General features: G+C 37.7%; 1 protein-coding gene across 1 annotated transcript in view; it reads right to left on the reverse strand.

Moving 5' to 3' along the window:
* Positions 1-17945, reverse strand: part of AGMO (alkylglycerol monooxygenase) — a 214853-nt gene that overhangs the window by 66233 nt on the left and 130675 nt on the right. Inside the window, exon 4 of the mRNA XM_010862154.1 lies at positions 15156-15259. Within this exon, the coding sequence (XP_010860456.1) occupies positions 15156-15259 (104 nt within the window). The remainder of the gene's footprint in view (positions 1-15155; positions 15260-17945) is intronic.

A 17945-nucleotide genomic window follows, 5' to 3' on the forward strand; every position in this document is an offset into this window, starting at 1 on the left:
TTGTCCATCACCAACTCCCGGAGTTCACCCAGACCCACGTCCATCAAGTCAGTGATGCCATCCAGCCATCTTATCCTCTGTCGTCCCCTTCTCCTCCTGCCCCCAATCCCTCCCAGCATCAGAGTCTTTTCCAATGAGTCAACTCTTTGCATGAGGTGTCCAAAGTACTGGAGTTTCAGCTTTAGCATCAGTCCTTCCAAAGAAATCCCAGGGCTTATCTCCTTCAGAATGGACTGGTTGGATCTCCTTGCAGTCCAAGGGACTCTCAAGAGTCTTCTCCAACACTACAGTTCAAAAGCATCAATTCTTCAGTGCTCAGCCTTCTTCACAGTCCAACTCTCACATCCATACATGACCACAGGAAAAACCATAGCTTTGACTAGATGAACCTTTGTTGGTATTAGCATATTCTCTAACTTACAATGGTTTTCACAAATTGATGTTATAACTATATGTCTTTCCTTTGATGCTAGTTAAAATTTACTTCTTTTTAGAGTTTTTAATGTGCTCTAAACATATTTAACTAATTCTTATAATATTGGTAATATTAATCCAAAAACAAGTACCTCTGAGAAATACTACAGAACCTAAAAAGAAATTACGTAACCCAGTCATTCAAATTAAGTGTTTATCACTTTTACTAAGCTTTTAAAAGAAATACTCAGCTTATTGAAATGTGGATAGCTTACTGCTTCCCATTTAATAGCTTCATATGTTATGTAAATATGTTAAAATATCTTTTATTCCAAAAAATAATAACTTACGTACCCTGTACTAAGTTTTTGAGAATCTATCTATTAGAACACAAACATTTAAATGAATGACAGGCTTAAATTATTTCACACAATGGCCTTTTCATTTCGACAACTTAAAACTTTCACTTCCTTCATTCATGTTATATGCATTTATTAAGCACTGACTGCATTGGGCACTTTATATATGCTAGTATAACAGAAGTGAAAAAATAGAAGTAGATTCATTTCCTTTAAAGTATATATCCTGGTGTGAAAGTCAACAATGCAAATGGTAAGTATTTACAATAGAGATATACAAGGCTGCTGGCTCAGTTGGTAAAGAATCTGCCTGCAATGCAATAGACCTCAGAGTTGGTAAAGAATCTGCCTGCAATGCAGGATATCTTGGTTAGATTCCTGGTAATCTAACAGGAAGCTTCCCTGGAGAAGAGATAGGCTACTCATTCTAGTAGTGAAGAGACGGTAAAGTATCTGCCTGCAATGCAGGAGAACTGGGTTTGATCCCTGGGTTGGGAAGATCCCCTGGAGGTGAGCATGGCAACCCACTCCAACATTCTTGCCTGGAGAATCCCATGGGTAGAGGAGCCTGGCGAGCTAAAGTCCATGGGATCGTAAAGAGTCGGACACAACTGAATGACTAACCATAAGCATACAGGACAAAAAGAAAAGCGACCTGGGGAAAGCTATGTAGAAAGGAATTGAATCTTGAAGGAGATAATAATCAAAGGTAAATAAGAAATAACTTTCTAGGCAGAGATACATGCATGTCAATAAAATACCAGGGGATTATGTCACAACAGATTTAGAGAATTGAAAACTAATTGTTCAGCTGGACATAGAGTGACAATGGGAGAGGGATGAAGATGAGCTCAGAAAGACAGGTTGGATCAGGTTTAGACCAGCTCTGCCTTTGATAAGGACTCTATAATGTTCCTTTCTAACAACTATAAAGGAGTTTAGTTTGTTCTGAGCAGGCATATTGGAAAGGTAACAGTGAGTGATGGATTGAGGGATTAAGAATGGAAACATGGTTACTTTAGCGCTAGTGCACACGAAGTCACATCATTGGTATCTGACTCTTAGCGACCCTGTGGACTGTAGCCTGCCAGGTTCTTCTGTCCATGGGATTCTCTAGGCAAGAATACTGAAGTGTGGATTGCCATGCCTTCTTCCAGGGGATCTTCTTGACCCAGGAATCAAACCCATTTCTCTTAGGTCTCCTGCATTGGCTTGCAGGTTCTTTATCACTGAGCCACCTGGGAAGCCTGGTTACTATAGAATAACATCTGATTTAAAATAGCATGGAGGACAACCTCAGAGACCTCTGGGACAATGTTAAACGCCCCAACGTTGGAATCATAGGAGTCCCAGAAAAAGAAGACAAAAAGAAAGGCCATGAGAAAATACTTGAGGAGGTAATGATTGAAAACTTCCCTAGAATGCCATCCAAGTCCAAGAAACCCAGAGAGTCCCAAACAGGATAAATCCAAGGCAAAAAACCCCAAGAAACATATTAATCAAATTAACAAGATCAAACACAAAGAACAAATATTAAAAGCAGCAAGGGAAAAACAACAAATAACACACAAAGGGATCTCCATAAGGATAACAGCTGATCTTTCAATAGAAATTCTTCAAGCCAGAAGGGAATGGCAGGACATACTTAAAGTAATGAAAGAGAAAACCCTACAACACAGATTACTGTACCCAGCAAGAATCTCATTCAAATATTAAAAAGAAATCAAAAGTTTTACAGACAAGCAAAAGCTCAGAGAATTCAGCACCACCAAACCAGCTCTTCAACAAATGCCAAAGGATCATCTCTAGACAGGAAACACAGGAAAGGTTTATAAACTCGAACCCAAAACAACAAAGTAAATACCAATGGGATCATATTTATCAATAATTACCTTAAATGTAAATGGGTTGAATGACTCAACCAAAGGACAAAGACTGGCTGAATGGATACAAAAACAAGACCCCTATATATGCTCCCTACAAGAGACACACCTCAAACCTAGGGACACGTACAGACTGAAAGTGAAGGGCTGGAGAAAGATACTTCACACAAATGGAGACCAAAAGAAAGCAGGAGCAGCAATACTCATATCAGATAAAATAGACTTTGAAATAAAGGCCGTGAAAAGAGACAAAGACAGACACTACATAATGATCAAAGGATCAATCCAAGAAGAAGACATCACAATTATAAACATATACGCACCCAACGTAGGAGCACTGCAATACGTAGGGCAAATGCTAACAAATATGAAAGGGGAAATTAACAGTAACACAATAATAGAGGGAGATGTTAATACCCCACTCACACCTATGGATAGATCAACTAAACAGAAAATTAGCAAGGAAACACAAACTTTAAATGATACAATGGACCAGTCAGACATAATTTATATTTATAGGATATTTCACCCTAAAACAATGAATTTCACCTCTTTTTCAAGTGCACATGGAACCTTCCCCAGGATAGATCTCATCCTGGGCCATAAATCTATCCTTGGTAAATTCAAAAAAACTGAAATCATCTCAAGCATCTTTTCTGATCACATGTGGTAAGATTAGATGTCAACTACAGGAAAAAAAAAACTATTAAAAATACAAACATATGGAAGCTAAACAACACGCTTCTGAATAACCAGCAAATCACAAAAGAAATAAAAAAGAAATAAAAATATGTATAGAAACATATGAAAATGCAACAACCCAAAACCTATGGGATTCAGTAAAAGCAGCACTAAGGGGAAGGTTCATAGCAATACAAGCCGATCTCAAGAAACAGGAGAGAAATCAAATAAATAACCTAACTCTACACCTAAAGCAACTAGAAAAGGAAGAAACGAAGAACCCCAGGGTTAGTAGAAGGAAAGAAATCATAAAAATTAGGGCAGAAATAAGTGCAAAGGAAACAAAAGAGACCATAGCAAAAATCAACAAAACGAAAAGCTGGTGGCTCTTTGAGAAGATAAATAAAATAGACAAACCATTAGCTATATTCATCAAGAAAAAATGGGAGAAGAATCAAATCAACAAAATTAGAAATGAAAATGCAGAAATCACAACAGACAACACAGAAATACAAAGGATTATAAGGGACTACTATCAGCAACTATATGCCAATAAAATGGACAACTTGGAAGAAATGGAAAAATTCTTAGAAGAGTATAACTTTCCAAAACTGAACCAAGAAGAAATAGAAAATCTTAACAGACCCATCACAAGCATAGAAATTGAAACCGTAATTAGAAATCTTCCAACAAACAAAATCCCAGGACCAGATGGCTTCACAGGTGAATTCTACCAAAAATTTAGAGAAGAGCTAACACCTATCCTACTCAAACTCTTCCAGAAAATTGCAGAGGAAGGTAAAATTCCAAACTCATTCTCTGAGGCCACCATCATCCTAATACCAAAACCAGACAAAGATGTCACAAAAAAAGAAAACTACAGGCCAATATCACTGATGAACATAGATGCAAAAATCCTCAACAAACTTCTAGCAAACAGAATCCAACAATATATTAAAAAGATCATACATCATGACCAAGTGGGCTTTATCCCAGGGATGCAAGGATTCGTCAATATCCACAAAATCAATCAATGTAATATACCACATTAGCAAATTGAAAGATAAAGACCATATGATTATCTCAATATATGCAGAGAAAGCCTTTGACAAAATTCAACATCCATTAATGATAAAAAAAAAACCCTCCAGAAAGCAGGCATAGAAGGAACATACCTCAACATAATAAAAGCCATATATGATAAACCCACAGCAAACATTATCCTTAATGGTGAAAAATTGAAAGCATTTCCCCTAAAGTCAGGAACAAGACAACGGTGCCCACTCTCACCACTACTATTTAACATAGTTTTGAAAGTTTTGGCCACAGCAATCAGAGCAGAAAAAGAAATAAAAGGAATACAAATTGGAAAAGAAGAAGTAAAAATCTCACTGTTGCAAATGACATGATCCTCTACATAGAAAACCCAAAAGACTTCACCAGAAAATTACTAAAGCTAATAAATGAATACAGTAAAGTTGCAGGATATAAAATTAACACAGAAATCCTTTGCATTCCTGTACACTAACAATGAGAAAACAGAAAAAGAAATTAAGGGAACAATTCCATTCACATTGCAACGAAAAGAATAAAATACTTAGGAATAAATCTACCTAAATAAACAAAAGACCTATATATAGAAAACTATAAAACACTGCTGAAAGAAATCAAAGACGACACAAATAAATGGAGAAATATAGCATGTTCATGGATCAGAAGAATCAATATAGTGAAAATGAGTATACTACCCAAAGCAATCAATAGATTTAATGCAATCCCTATCAAGCTGCCAATGGTATTTTTCAGAGAATTAGAACAAATAATTTCACAATTTTATGGAATTACAAAAAAACCTCAAATAGCTAAAGCAATCTGAAGGAAGAAGAATGGAACTGGAGGGATCAACCTGCCTGAGTTCAAGCTATACAACATCAAGCAACAGTCATCAAGACAGTATGGTACTGGCACAAAGACAGAAATGTAAATCACTGGAACAAAATAGAAAGCCCAGAGATAAATCCACACACCTATGTACACCTTATCTTTGACAAAGGAGGCAAAAATATACAATTCTTGGAGAAAAGACAATCTCTTTAACAAGTGGTGCTGGGAAAACTGGTCAACCACATGTAAAAGAATGAAAGTAGAATGCTTTCTAACAGCATACACAAAAATAAACTCAAAATGGATTAAAGGTTTAAATGTAAGACCAGAAACTATAAAACTAGAGGAAAACATAGGCAAAACACTCTCTGACATAAATCATAGCAGGATTCTCTATGATCCACCTCCAGGAGTAATGAAAAAGAAGCAAAAATAAACAAGTGGGACCTAATTAAACTTAAAAGCTTTTTCACAACAAAGGAAACTATAAGCAAGCTGAAAAGACAGCCTTCAGAATGGGAGAAAATAATAGCAAATGGAGCAACTGACAAACAACTAATATCAAAAATATACAAGCAACTCCTGCAGCTCAATTCCAGAAAAATATGCGACCCAATCAAAAAATGGGCCAAAGAACTAGACAGACATTTCTCCAAAGAAGACATACAGATGGCTAACAAACACATGAAAAGATGTTCAACATCACTCATTATCAGAGAAATGCAAATCAAAACCACAGTGAGGTACCATCTCATGCTGGTCAGAATGGCTGCTGTCAAAAAATCTACAAACAATAAATGCTGGAGAGGGTGCAGAGGAAAAGGAAACCTCTTACACTGTTGGTGGGAATGCAAACTAGTACAGCCACTATAGAGAACACTGGAGATTCCTTAAAAAACTGGAAATAGAACTGCCATACGACCCAGCAGTCCCACTGCTGGGCATACACACCGAGGAAACCAAAATTGAAAGAGACATGTGTAACCCCAATGTTTATCACAGCACTGTTTAAAATAGCCAGGACATGGAAGCAACCTAGATGTCCATTTGCAGATGAACGGATAAGAAAGCCATGGTACATATACACAATGGAATATTACTCAGCTATTAAAAAGAATGCATTTGAAGAAGTTCTAATGAGGTGGATGAAGCTGGAGCCTATTATACTGAAGTAAGCCAGAAAGAAAAACACCAATACAGTATATTAACATATATATATATATATATATGGAATTTTGAAAGATGGTAACGATGACCCTATATGCAAGACAGCAAAAGAGACACAGATGTAAAGAACAGATTGTTGGACTCTGTGGAAGAAGGCGAGGGTGGGATGATTTGAGAGAATAGCATTGAAACATGAATATTATCATATTTGAAATAGATCACCAGTCCAGGTTCGATGCATGAGGCAGGGTGCTCAGGGCTAGTGTACTGAGATGACCTTGAGGGATGGGATTGGGAGGGAGATGAGAGGGAGGGTCAGGATGGGGAATGCACGTACACCCATGGCTGATTCATGTGAATGTATGGCAAAAACCACCACAATATTGTAAAGTAATCAACTTCCAATTAAAATAAAATAGCATGGCTGAATCAGTGCTCTTCATCATATTCTAGGGGGTCCTAGGAATCAATGACTATTGGTAATGACTAGGTCTAAGTTGCTTTTTTCTTGAGTCAGTATATGATCTATCATGGCCCTGAGTTTGAAAATGTAGGTATAGAAATGTGGTTCTATCTTTTTATAAACTATTTGTTTTATAATAGTTTTATGCTTGCCAAAGGGTTGCAAAGATAGGAAGTTGCCACATATTCTCACACCAATCTTTCTATTGTTAATATATTACTAAACTGCATCAAAACAATTAAGGAACTGACAGCCATTCATTACTTCTAACTAAACTCCACACTTTATTTAAGCTTCACTAGTTCTGTTTCTCCCCACTAATGTGCTTTTTCTACTTTAGGATCCATCTAAGATAAAACATTACATTTAGTTTTTATCTTATAGCCTCCTCTGATCTGTGATTGTTTCTCAGACATTCTTTGTGCTTCATAACCTTTACACTTTCAAATATTGGCTAGGTATTTTTGTAGAATGTCACTCAATTTGAGATTGACACATGTCTTTTCTTATGGTTAGACTGGGATTATGGGCTTTGGTGACAGAGACCATGGGGGTAAATACTCATTCCCCTGTATCTTGTCATAGGGTACATGCTGTCACCAGAATATATTTCTTATCACATCTTATCAAATGGTACCTGCTACTAAGATGTCACTGCTGTTAACTTTGATCTTTGATTGATTGATTGCTAAGTTTCTCCACTGTAAAATTAAATTCCCACCCCAAATTTTGTCCCCTTTCCATACTCTACTCTTTGTAAAGGTGTTTATAAAGTAGAGCCCAGGGACTTCCTGGGTAATCCAGTGATTAGGACTCTGTACTCCCACTGCAGCAGGGACAGTTTCCATCCCTGGTTGTGGAACTAAGATCCCACATGCTGTACACCACAGCATAAAAATAAATATATAAATAGAGTGAAGTCCAAGCATAAAAAGGGTAAATTGGGCATTAATCCCAGTTTCCTGGAAGGGGGCATTATCTACAGATATCATTTCAAATTCTTCAGGGTATTTCATTTTCTGTTTGTTTGTTCCTATTTATTTATGTATTCAATCATTGATCTATGTCATTGTGGACTGATTTCAAATGTATTTGAAATATAGGGGCTTCCCTGGTGGCTCAGATGGTAAAGAATCTGTCTACAATGCAGGAGACACAGGTTTGATCCCGAGTTGGGAAGATCCCCTGGAGGAGAACATGGCAACCCACTCCAGTATTCTTGCCTGGAAAATCCCATGAACAGAGGAGTCTGGTGGGCTACAGTCCATGGGGTCACAAAAAGTCAGATATAACTGAGCAACAGATACCTTCACTTTCACATGCCAGTACAGACTGATTTCAAATGTATTTATTTTTTACTTTGGATTATGACTTCACACTATGCTATGTATTAAACTGTTTCGCATTATGGCCATTGGGTGCTCCTCCAAGTTGGCTCCTGTATCCCTCTGACTGATCCCATTCTTTTACTTTTTGAGCACTTCTAAAACTAAGTTTTCAATATAAAGCTGTAGCTTTCAGATTATTTTATTTGTAAACTGGGAATTAAATGAGATGTTAATCCTGACCCTAGTACATATTACACAATATTCATGAGTCTAGACACATTTTACTATTTGCAAAGTGAAGAGACTATCATATTTAAGGCATTATATTAAGATATATAATAAAAGACTGAATAGCAAGTAAAACCATGTATTTAATTACATAACAAATAAGCCTCACTTAAACTGCAGAAGGGGTAACATAGGGATAGGGAATTAATAGGTATAAACTATAATGTACAAAATAAACTACACAGATATATTCTACAATACAGGAAATATAGCCAATATTTTATAGCAACTATAAATTGATTATAACTTTTAAAATTGTGAATCACTATTTTGTATACTTGTAACATATTATATTGTTTTATACTTAATAAAAAATGAATCAATAATTTGAGGGAGGGAAAGGTACTCCACTAATTGTAGCTCTTTGGGGATGAGTAATGTTAAATTAGCCAAAACTGGGTTTTAAAAATGCAAAAAGTATGTTATAGATTCTTGAATTTTCAATTCTCATCTTAAACTACTTTAAATGACAGGCCTACCACCCTAATTTTCATAGTAATATGAAAGAAAATACTCTGAGCTTAATCTTGCCTTTCACTTCACAAATCAGTTTCTTATGTGCTCTAAAAGACCTTGTTACCTTAGTATCTACCAAATTATATGCCTTATGTAGTTGTGTCAATGGAGACAATCCTACAAAAGACTCAAAGAAAATGAAGAGAGCTGACAGCTCTTTTTGATTTTAATGTGTAGAAAGACCTATCGTAGAGTGACAACCATCACAGACCATCTAAGTTATCTTCAAACACACCTACAAATATTAACCAAGAATCCAGGCTGATTTAAAATCCCTTCCTTTCATGTCTCATACTGCACATCCTTTCTTCCTCCCCATTTCCACCCCAGGTTAGCAGCTTGTGATGCATTCCCAATGCTAGTTTATTTATTCAGCATATTTTCTGTGTCTGTAGCAAAGTGATATGAGGTTATAAAGGGAATACAGTCTGGCAATAAATAAATGTGAACCTGCATCTCACTTAGATTTTCAATAATCTGTATTTTTGGATGTTTTAGCTTAATAGGAGAAAGGACACAAGCTAAGCCAGGATAAAGATGGGAGTCAGATGCCTGAATTCAAATTCCAAATGACAGTGTTTAATATTGTATGATACAGTGGGCTCCCCTGAGATTCATTCTGAGGCTATAAAAAATGGATTATTTAAATATATGTATTATGTTTAAATATAATATATTTAAATAGATGATTTAAATATAAATCTCCCAGGTTTCTTCTACTTCTGAAATCTATGATGCTCAGATAAAAATTTTCCTCTGACAATCGCTCAGGTAATTAACTCCCTAACAACATGTTTCCCTGGGGCAACTGCCAACACAGCTACATCATTTCTTGGAGCCTTTCTCCTCCAAAATGCAAATACTGGAGATTTGAGCTATCATTATGTAAAGAGTAATATAAACATCAAGAGAGAATAAATATCTTTGAAGTTAGTATTTTAATCAGTCATATATTCAGCCTATTTTGTACAGGTTAATAGAAGTTTGCATTAATGCAACTATTCCCTAAGAAGGGAGGGTGGACACTATTTCCCTCCCTAGTCAAAGGCCTGTCCTTCCCTCCATTCACTGAAGCCCTGAACAACTCTTGAGCTATATACAGCTGGGTAAGAGAGAGTATTTTCTTCTACATTTAACCATCTAGAGTTCCAGAACAAGTTATAGAAGATACGAGAGGGGAATTACCTATTTATCTTTTTCATCTATATTGCTTAGAGCTGTGTTATAGATGGAATTATTTCTCTATAAAGTCCATGTGTTGAAATTCTATTCCCTAAATATCTCAGAATGTGACCTTATTTGGAAATAGGATCACTGCAGATGTGATTAGTTAAGAGGTCCTCATAATGGAGTAGGGTGAGCTCCTAATCGAGTATGACTAGTATCCTTATTAAAAAAAGAGAAATTTGAACCCAGATGCAGGGAGACCCCCATGTGAAATCAGACCGCCATGATTTCCCCAAGATTGGGGAACCTAGGAGAAAGGAGTGGAACGGCCTCTCCCCTAGGAGCTGACCCTGCCAACACTGGTTTTAAACTTCTGGCCTCCAGAATGGTGGGACAGTAGAATTCTGCTGTTCTAAATCACCCAGTTTGTGGTACTTGGTTACAACAGGCTTAAGAAATTATAGGCTATAACATAGGTGCACTGCTGTGGGGAGGAGGGGGTTGATTTCTTTCAATATCCATTTCAGGACACGTATTAGTACCATCACTGGTTTATCCATTTGTATGGCCTATGCATCTGTCTGGGTCAGAACACATGCCAGTATATCTTTCTACGGATTATGTGAGGCATCTGATTACAAATATGGGGCTTTGTCACTTACTAGCTGTGTAATTAACCTCATTGATCTAAAGGTCTTGATAATAGTAATACTTGATCTAGTATAGCATGGGGCTTATTTGTGAGGATCAAAGGAGATGACAGAAGTGAAAGGCGATACACAGGCACACAGAGAGGATTCAGCGTAGAGGTCAAGATCGTTGCAGCCAGGGTGAATGAGTTCAAATTCTACTCTACCCTTTACTAGTTTTGAGACTGAACTGTGGAGTCAGATATAATTTTGAAATGAGAGCTATAATAGTACCCGTGCCAGAAAGATCAAACAAATGAATATATAATGAGGTCTTAGAAGATTGCCTGGCACATAGAAAATATTCAATAAACGCTGTCTATCATGCAAGCTATCAAGAACCATACAAATATTAGATCATTATAATTTATAGTTAGTAAAAGCTATTGATGAATACCCTTGTACATTGATAATTTTGACATTCCAGCTCAAGGTGCATTTGTAGCAGTATTTTAGACAGCTATTAATGCAAGAGTTAAAGACTGAATCACAGATGTCTGATAGCAGGTAGAACAGGTTTGTCCAGTGACTCAAAAGAACCTTAGAACTAGAGGCAATTTCTGATATTCATTAGTCTTGTCATTTCCTTGTTTCAAAATATTTTGGAGCCAAATTTTCTGTTGAGCATTATACTAACTGCTTTAATATGTAAATAAAAAGCAAAAGATTTACTTGGATTTTACTTCAGCATGCACAATTGGGAATTGATTTTTTAACAACTGTTTTTTAAAGTTTCTAATGAAATCTTTGCGTATATTTGAATTGAGATGCACTGTCAGTATATCATGCTCCTTGTCCTTGTTGTTCAGTTGCTAGATCATGTAAGACTCCCTGTGCCCCTGTGGACTGCAGCACACCAGGCTTCCCTATCCATCACCAACTCCTGGAGCTTGCTCAAACTCATGTCCATTGACTTGGTGATTCCATCCAACCATCTCATCCTCTGTTGCCCTCTTCTTCTCCTGCTCTCAATCTTTCCCAGCATCAGGGTCTTTTCCAATGAGCTGGCTATTTACATCAGGTGGCCAAAATATTGGAGTTTCAGCTTCAGCATCAGTCCTTCCGATATTGATTTCCTTTAGGATTAACTAGACTTCCCTGGTGACTCAGATGGTAAAGCGTCTTCCTACAATGCGGAAGACCGGGGTTCAATCCCTGGGTTGGGAAGATCTCCTGGAGAAGGAAATGGCAATCCACTCCAGTATTCTTGCTTGGAAAATCCCATGGATGGAGGAGCCTGGTAGGCTACAGTGCATGGGGTCGCAAAGAGTCAGACACGACTGAGTGACTTCATTTTTAGGATTAACTGGTTTGATCTTCTTGCAATCTAAGGGACTCTCAAGAGTCTTCTCCAGCATCACAATTCAAAAGAGTCAGTTCTATGGTGCTCAGTCTTCTTTATGATCCAACTCTCACATCCATACATGCTGGAAAAACCATAGCTTTGACTATATGGACCTTTGTTGGTAAAGTGATGTCTCTCTTTTCAATAGGCTGGCTAGGTTTGTCATAGCTTCCCTTACAAGGAGCAAGCATCTTTTAATTTCATGGCTTCAGTCATTGTCCACAGTGATTTTGGAGCCCAAGAAAAGAAAATCTCTCATTACTTCCACTTTTGTCCCATCTATTTCTCATGAAGTGATGGGACAGGATGCTATGATCTTAGTTTTTTGAATGTTGAGTTTTAGGCCAGCTTTTTCACTCTTGTCTTTTACTCTCATCAAGAGGCTCTTTAGTTCCTCTTCATTTTCTGCTATTAGAGTGGTATCATCTGTGTATATGAGGTTGTTGATATTTTTCCCAGCAATCTTGATTCCAGCTTGTAATTCATCCAGGCCTGCCTTTTGCCAGATGTACTCTGCATACAGTTAAATAAACAGGAAGACAATATACAACCTTGTCATATTCCTTTCCAAAGTTTAAACCAGTCAGGTGTTCATGCAAGAGTCTAACTGTTCCTTCTTGACCTGCATGCAGGTTTCTCAGGAGACAGGGAGAGTGGTCTGGTATTTCCTTCTCCTTAAGAATTTCCCACTAATTGTTGTGATCCACTAAGTCAAAGGCTTTCACGTAATCAGTGAAGGAAAAGCAGATGTTTCTCTGGAATTCCCTTGCTTTCTCTATGATTCAGTGAATGTTGGCAATTTGATCTCTGGCTCCTCTGCCTTTTCTAAATTGAGCTTGAACATCTGGATGTTTTTGGTTCACATACAGCTGAAAGCCTAGCTTGAAGGATTTTGAGCATAACTTTACTAGCATGTGAAATGAGCACAACTGCAGCATAGTTTGAACATTCTTTGGCATTGCCCTTCTTTGGGATGGGAATGAAAACTGACCTATTCCAATCCTGTGGTCACTGCTGAGTTTTCCAAATTTGCTGGCATATTGGCATATTGAGTGCAGCACTCTAACAACATCATCCTTGAGGATTTGAAATAGCTCTGCTGGAATTCCATCACCTCCACTAATTTGTTCATAATGAGGCTTTCTAAAGTCCACTTGACTTCACACTCCAGGGTATCTGGCTCTAGGTAAGTGACCACACCATCATTGTTATCCTGGTCATTAAGACCTTTTTGGTATAGTTCTTCTGTGTATTCTTGCCACCTGTTCTTAATCTCTTCTGCTTCTGTTAGTTCCTTACCATTTCTGTCCCTTATTGTGCCCATCCTTGCATGAAATGTACCCTTGATATCTCCATTTTTCTTGTAGAAATCTCTAGTCTTTCCCATTCTACTGTTTTCCTCTATTTCTTTGCACTGTTCATTTAAAAAAGCCTTCTTATCTCCCCTTGCTGTTCTCTGTAACTCTGCATTCTGTTGGATATATTTCTCCTTTTCCCCCTTACGTTTTGCTTCTCTTCTTTTCTCAGCTATATGTAAAGCCTCCTCAAACAACCACTTTGTTTTCTTGCATTTCTTTTTCTCTGGAATGGTTTTGGTCACTGACTCATGTACAACATTATGAACCTCTTCCATAGTTTTTCAGGCACTCTGTCTACCAGATCTAAACCCTTGAATCTACTCATCACCTCCACTGTATAATCAAGAGGGATTTGATTTAGGTCATACCTGAATGGTCTAGTGGTTTTCCCCACTTTCTTCAATTTAATTCTGAATTTTGCAATAAGGAGCTCATGATCTGAGCCATAGACAGCTCCAAGTCTTGTTTTTGCTGACTGTATAGAGCTTCTCCAGCTTCAGCTACAAAGAATATAGTCAGTTTGATTTCAGTATTGCCCATCTGATGATGTCCATATATAGAGCTGTCTCTTTTGTTGTTGGACAAGGGCATTTGCTATGACCAGTGGGTTCTCTTGGCAAAACTCTGTTAGCATTTTCCCTGCTTCATTTTGTACTCCAAGGCCAAACTTGCCTGTTACTCCAAGTATCCTGATTTCCTACTTTTGCATTCCAATCCCCTATGATGAAAAGGACATCTTTTTTGGTGTTAGATCTAGAAGGTCTTATAGGTCTTCATAGAACTAGTCAACTTCAGCTTTTTCACCATCAGTGGTTGGGGAATAGATAGATTATTGTGTTGTTGAATGGTTTGCATTGGAAGTGAACCAAGATCATTCTGTTGTTTTCAAGATTGCACCGAAGTACTGCATTTCGGACTCTTCTGTCTACTATTAGGGCTACTCCATTTCTTCTAAGGGATTCTTGCCCACCTTAGTAGATATAACGGTCATTTGAATTAAATTTGCCCATTCCCATTCATTTTAGTTCAGTGATTCCTAAGATGTCAATGTTCACTCTTTTCATCTCCTTCTTGACCACTTCCAATTTACCTTGATTCATGGACCTAACATTCCAGGTTCCTATGCAATATTGTTCTTTACAGCATCATTATACTTTCACCACCAGACACATCCACAACTGAGTATCGTTTCCACTTTGGCCCAGTTGCTTCGTTCCTTCTGGAGCTACTAGTACTCTATTACTAATTGTTACTAATTAGTACTATCGTGTCGGACACGACTGAAGTGACTTAGCAGCAGCAGCAGCAGTACTATTGCTATTAGCTTCTTTGCTGTCAGTAAATAAGGATTAGCCAGACACTTTCTCACCTTTCTAAACACCTCAGAGTGAGTTTTGGGCTGTCAAAAAAAAGAGTACCTTTGGACAATACCACTTGCTTCTTATGTGTCTGGCTTCACAGAGGAGAAAGAAACACTTCAGTCTCTGGCCTTATAGAGGAGAAAGAAGTGTTTTAGCAAAACACCTTCCATTCATTTACTCAGCATAAGAAATAGGAACAGCTGTGACTGAATGAAATTATATTATCACATGAATTCAGTTTTGTAAACTTACCCAGGAAGTGTAAATTTGGAGGACGGATTGTCTCAGTGCTGTGGATAAGTTATAGCCTTCAGAACTGTGATGTGTTTGGTGACCAGCCCACATAATGTTAACCTCTGCAAAACACATAATTTGAAATGAGCCATGAGAATAAGAACAAAGCAATTTCCATTTTCAGTTGTGTGTGCTGCTCTATTGAACGAGAAATAAAAGTCTGGAATATCTCTGGAAAAGCAGGCCAATATAATTAAAATGAGCTGCCTTGAATCATTTTTGGAAGCAGAGAGGAAATGAATTATAAACAAAACTGAAACATAGCCAATAAATATATATAGTGTATATGATATAATTAAATGCCTCCAGCAAACTGAAATGACTTCCAAAATTTACACTTTGCTAACATATTACAATATAACAGATCATAAAATCTAACTTGTAATGTTCGAACAAAACAGTTAATGCACTGCGATAATTTTTCAGCATGTGTTAACATATTTCTAATTAAAGAAGAATACTCTGATGGGAGAAATGGTGTATAAATTTAAAAATGAAATATTATACCATTTTCTTCTCTAATGGCTTTTTAATAAATGTCAAAATCTGTCTATTGGAGTAAGAGACAATGGAGAATAATATTTGGCCATAAGATTTAATGTTTCAGTTTCATTTATAGATATATATATTAGTAACTATAGTTACATATATTTCTTCCCATATCTCACCAACACTAACATTTCTAAAACTGTCCCACATAACTGTTTATCCTCAAAAAAAAAAGGAAACTGTTAATTTTCATTAAGCATTATTCAAATTGCCCTCATACTGTCTTGAAATTCATATGAACCCAAAAGTTGTCTGTTTTTTCTGCAGCAACGTGCCTCTCTAATGACCATCTGAATGTATAGAATTTAAAAAACAAGCCCATATTTTTCATTCTGCCCTCATTATTTCATTTTCTACCAGAATTACATATATTCTATATTATTAGAAGAAAGTATGTTCTTAGCTAAATAATTTAAATTTTGTCCTTTGCTACAAATATAGAAGATAGAATTAACCATATGATATGACAGTTATCCCTGCTGGTATATATTGAAAATTAAAAAAAAAAATAGGTTTGGATGCATGGGAATTTAACAGTGAACCTAAGAGTGGCAACTTATGACCAACCTAGATGGCATATTCAAAAGCAGAGACATTACTTTGCCAACAAAGGTCTGTCTAGTCAAGGCTATGGTTTTTCCTGTGGTCATGTATGGATGTGAGAGTTGGACTGTGAAGAAAGCTGAGCGCTGACGAATTGATGCTTTTGAACTGTGGTGTTGGAGAAGACTCTTGAGAGGCCTTTGGACTGCAAGGAGATCCAACCAGTCCATCCTGAAGAAAATCAGTCCTGAATATTCACTGGAAGGACTGATGCTGAAGCTGAAACTCCAATACTTTGGCCACCTGATGCGAAGAACTGACTCATTTGAAAAGACCCTGATGCTGGGAAAGATTGAGGGCAGGAGGAGAAGGGGACGACAGAAGATGAGATGGTTGGATGGCATCACCAACTCAATGGACATGGGTTTGGGTGGACTCCAGGAGTTGGTGATGGACAGGGAGGCCTGGCGTGCTTCAATTCATGGGGTCGCAAAGAGTCGAACACAACTGAGCTACTGAACTGAAGTGAAGAGTGGAAATACTGAGTTATTAGTCTTTGCAATTGCCACATAATCAGAGTTATAAAGAACCCATCGGCTAATGCAGGAGACATGGAGATGCATAATAATATGTATGGGACTACCTTCTTATAACCTCTACAGACCTAGGGTTAGATCCTTAGGTCGGGAATAACCCCTGGGGTAGGGCATGGCAACCCACTCGAGTATTCTTGCCTGGAGATCCCATGGACAGAGGAGCCTGGTGGGCTATGGTCCATAGGTTCACAAAGAGTTGGATAAGACTGAAGCAACTTAGCATGGACACGCACACACGTTAAAATACACGACACATGACAGGATAATTTGTTAGAGTTTTAATGAAAAACATGGATATATGGAGAGATAGACGTAAATACAGTCAATCCTGGTGGACTTTTCTTAGACAAGAAAAAGCTTTCATTTAGCCAATGAAAGCTCTGTGAGCAATCTATATAAAGTGAAAGTGGCTCAGTTGTCTCTTTGTGACCCCATGGACTATACAGTCCATGGAATTCTCCAGGCCAGAATACTGGAGTGGGTAGCCTTTCCCTTCTCAGGGATCTTCACAATCCAGGGATAGAACTGGGGTCTCCTGCATTGCAGGTGGATTTTTTTTTACCAACTGAGCTATCAGGGAAGCCACAATCTATATAGTTCAGTTCAGTTCAGTCGCTCAGTCGTGTCCGACTCTTTGCGACCCCATGAACTGCCGCATGCCAGGCCTCCCTGTATATCACCAACTCTCAGAGTGTACTCAACACTCATGTCCATTGAGTTGGTGATGTCATCCAACCATCTCATCTTCTGTCATCCCCTTCTCCTCCTGCCCTCAATCTTTCCCAGCATCAGGGTCTTTTCAAATGAGTCAGTTCTTCACATCAGGTGGCCAAAGTATTGGTGTTTCAGCTTCAAAATCAGTCCTTTCAATGAATAATCAGGACTTATTTCATTTAGGATGGACTGGTTGGATCTCCTTGCAGTCCAAGGGACTCTCAAGAGTCTTTTCCAACACCACAGTTCAAAAGCATCAATTCTTTGGCGCTCAGTTTTCTTTATAGTCCAACTCTCACATCCATACATGACCACTGGAAAAACCATAGCCTTGACTAGACGGTAC

The sequence above is a fragment of the Bison bison genome, unplaced genomic scaffold (assembly GCF_000754665.1).
Source record: "Bison bison bison isolate TAMUID 2011002044 unplaced genomic scaffold, Bison_UMD1.0 scf7180017864479, whole genome shotgun sequence".
Taxonomy (NCBI): Eukaryota; Metazoa; Chordata; class Mammalia; order Artiodactyla; family Bovidae; genus Bison; species Bison bison.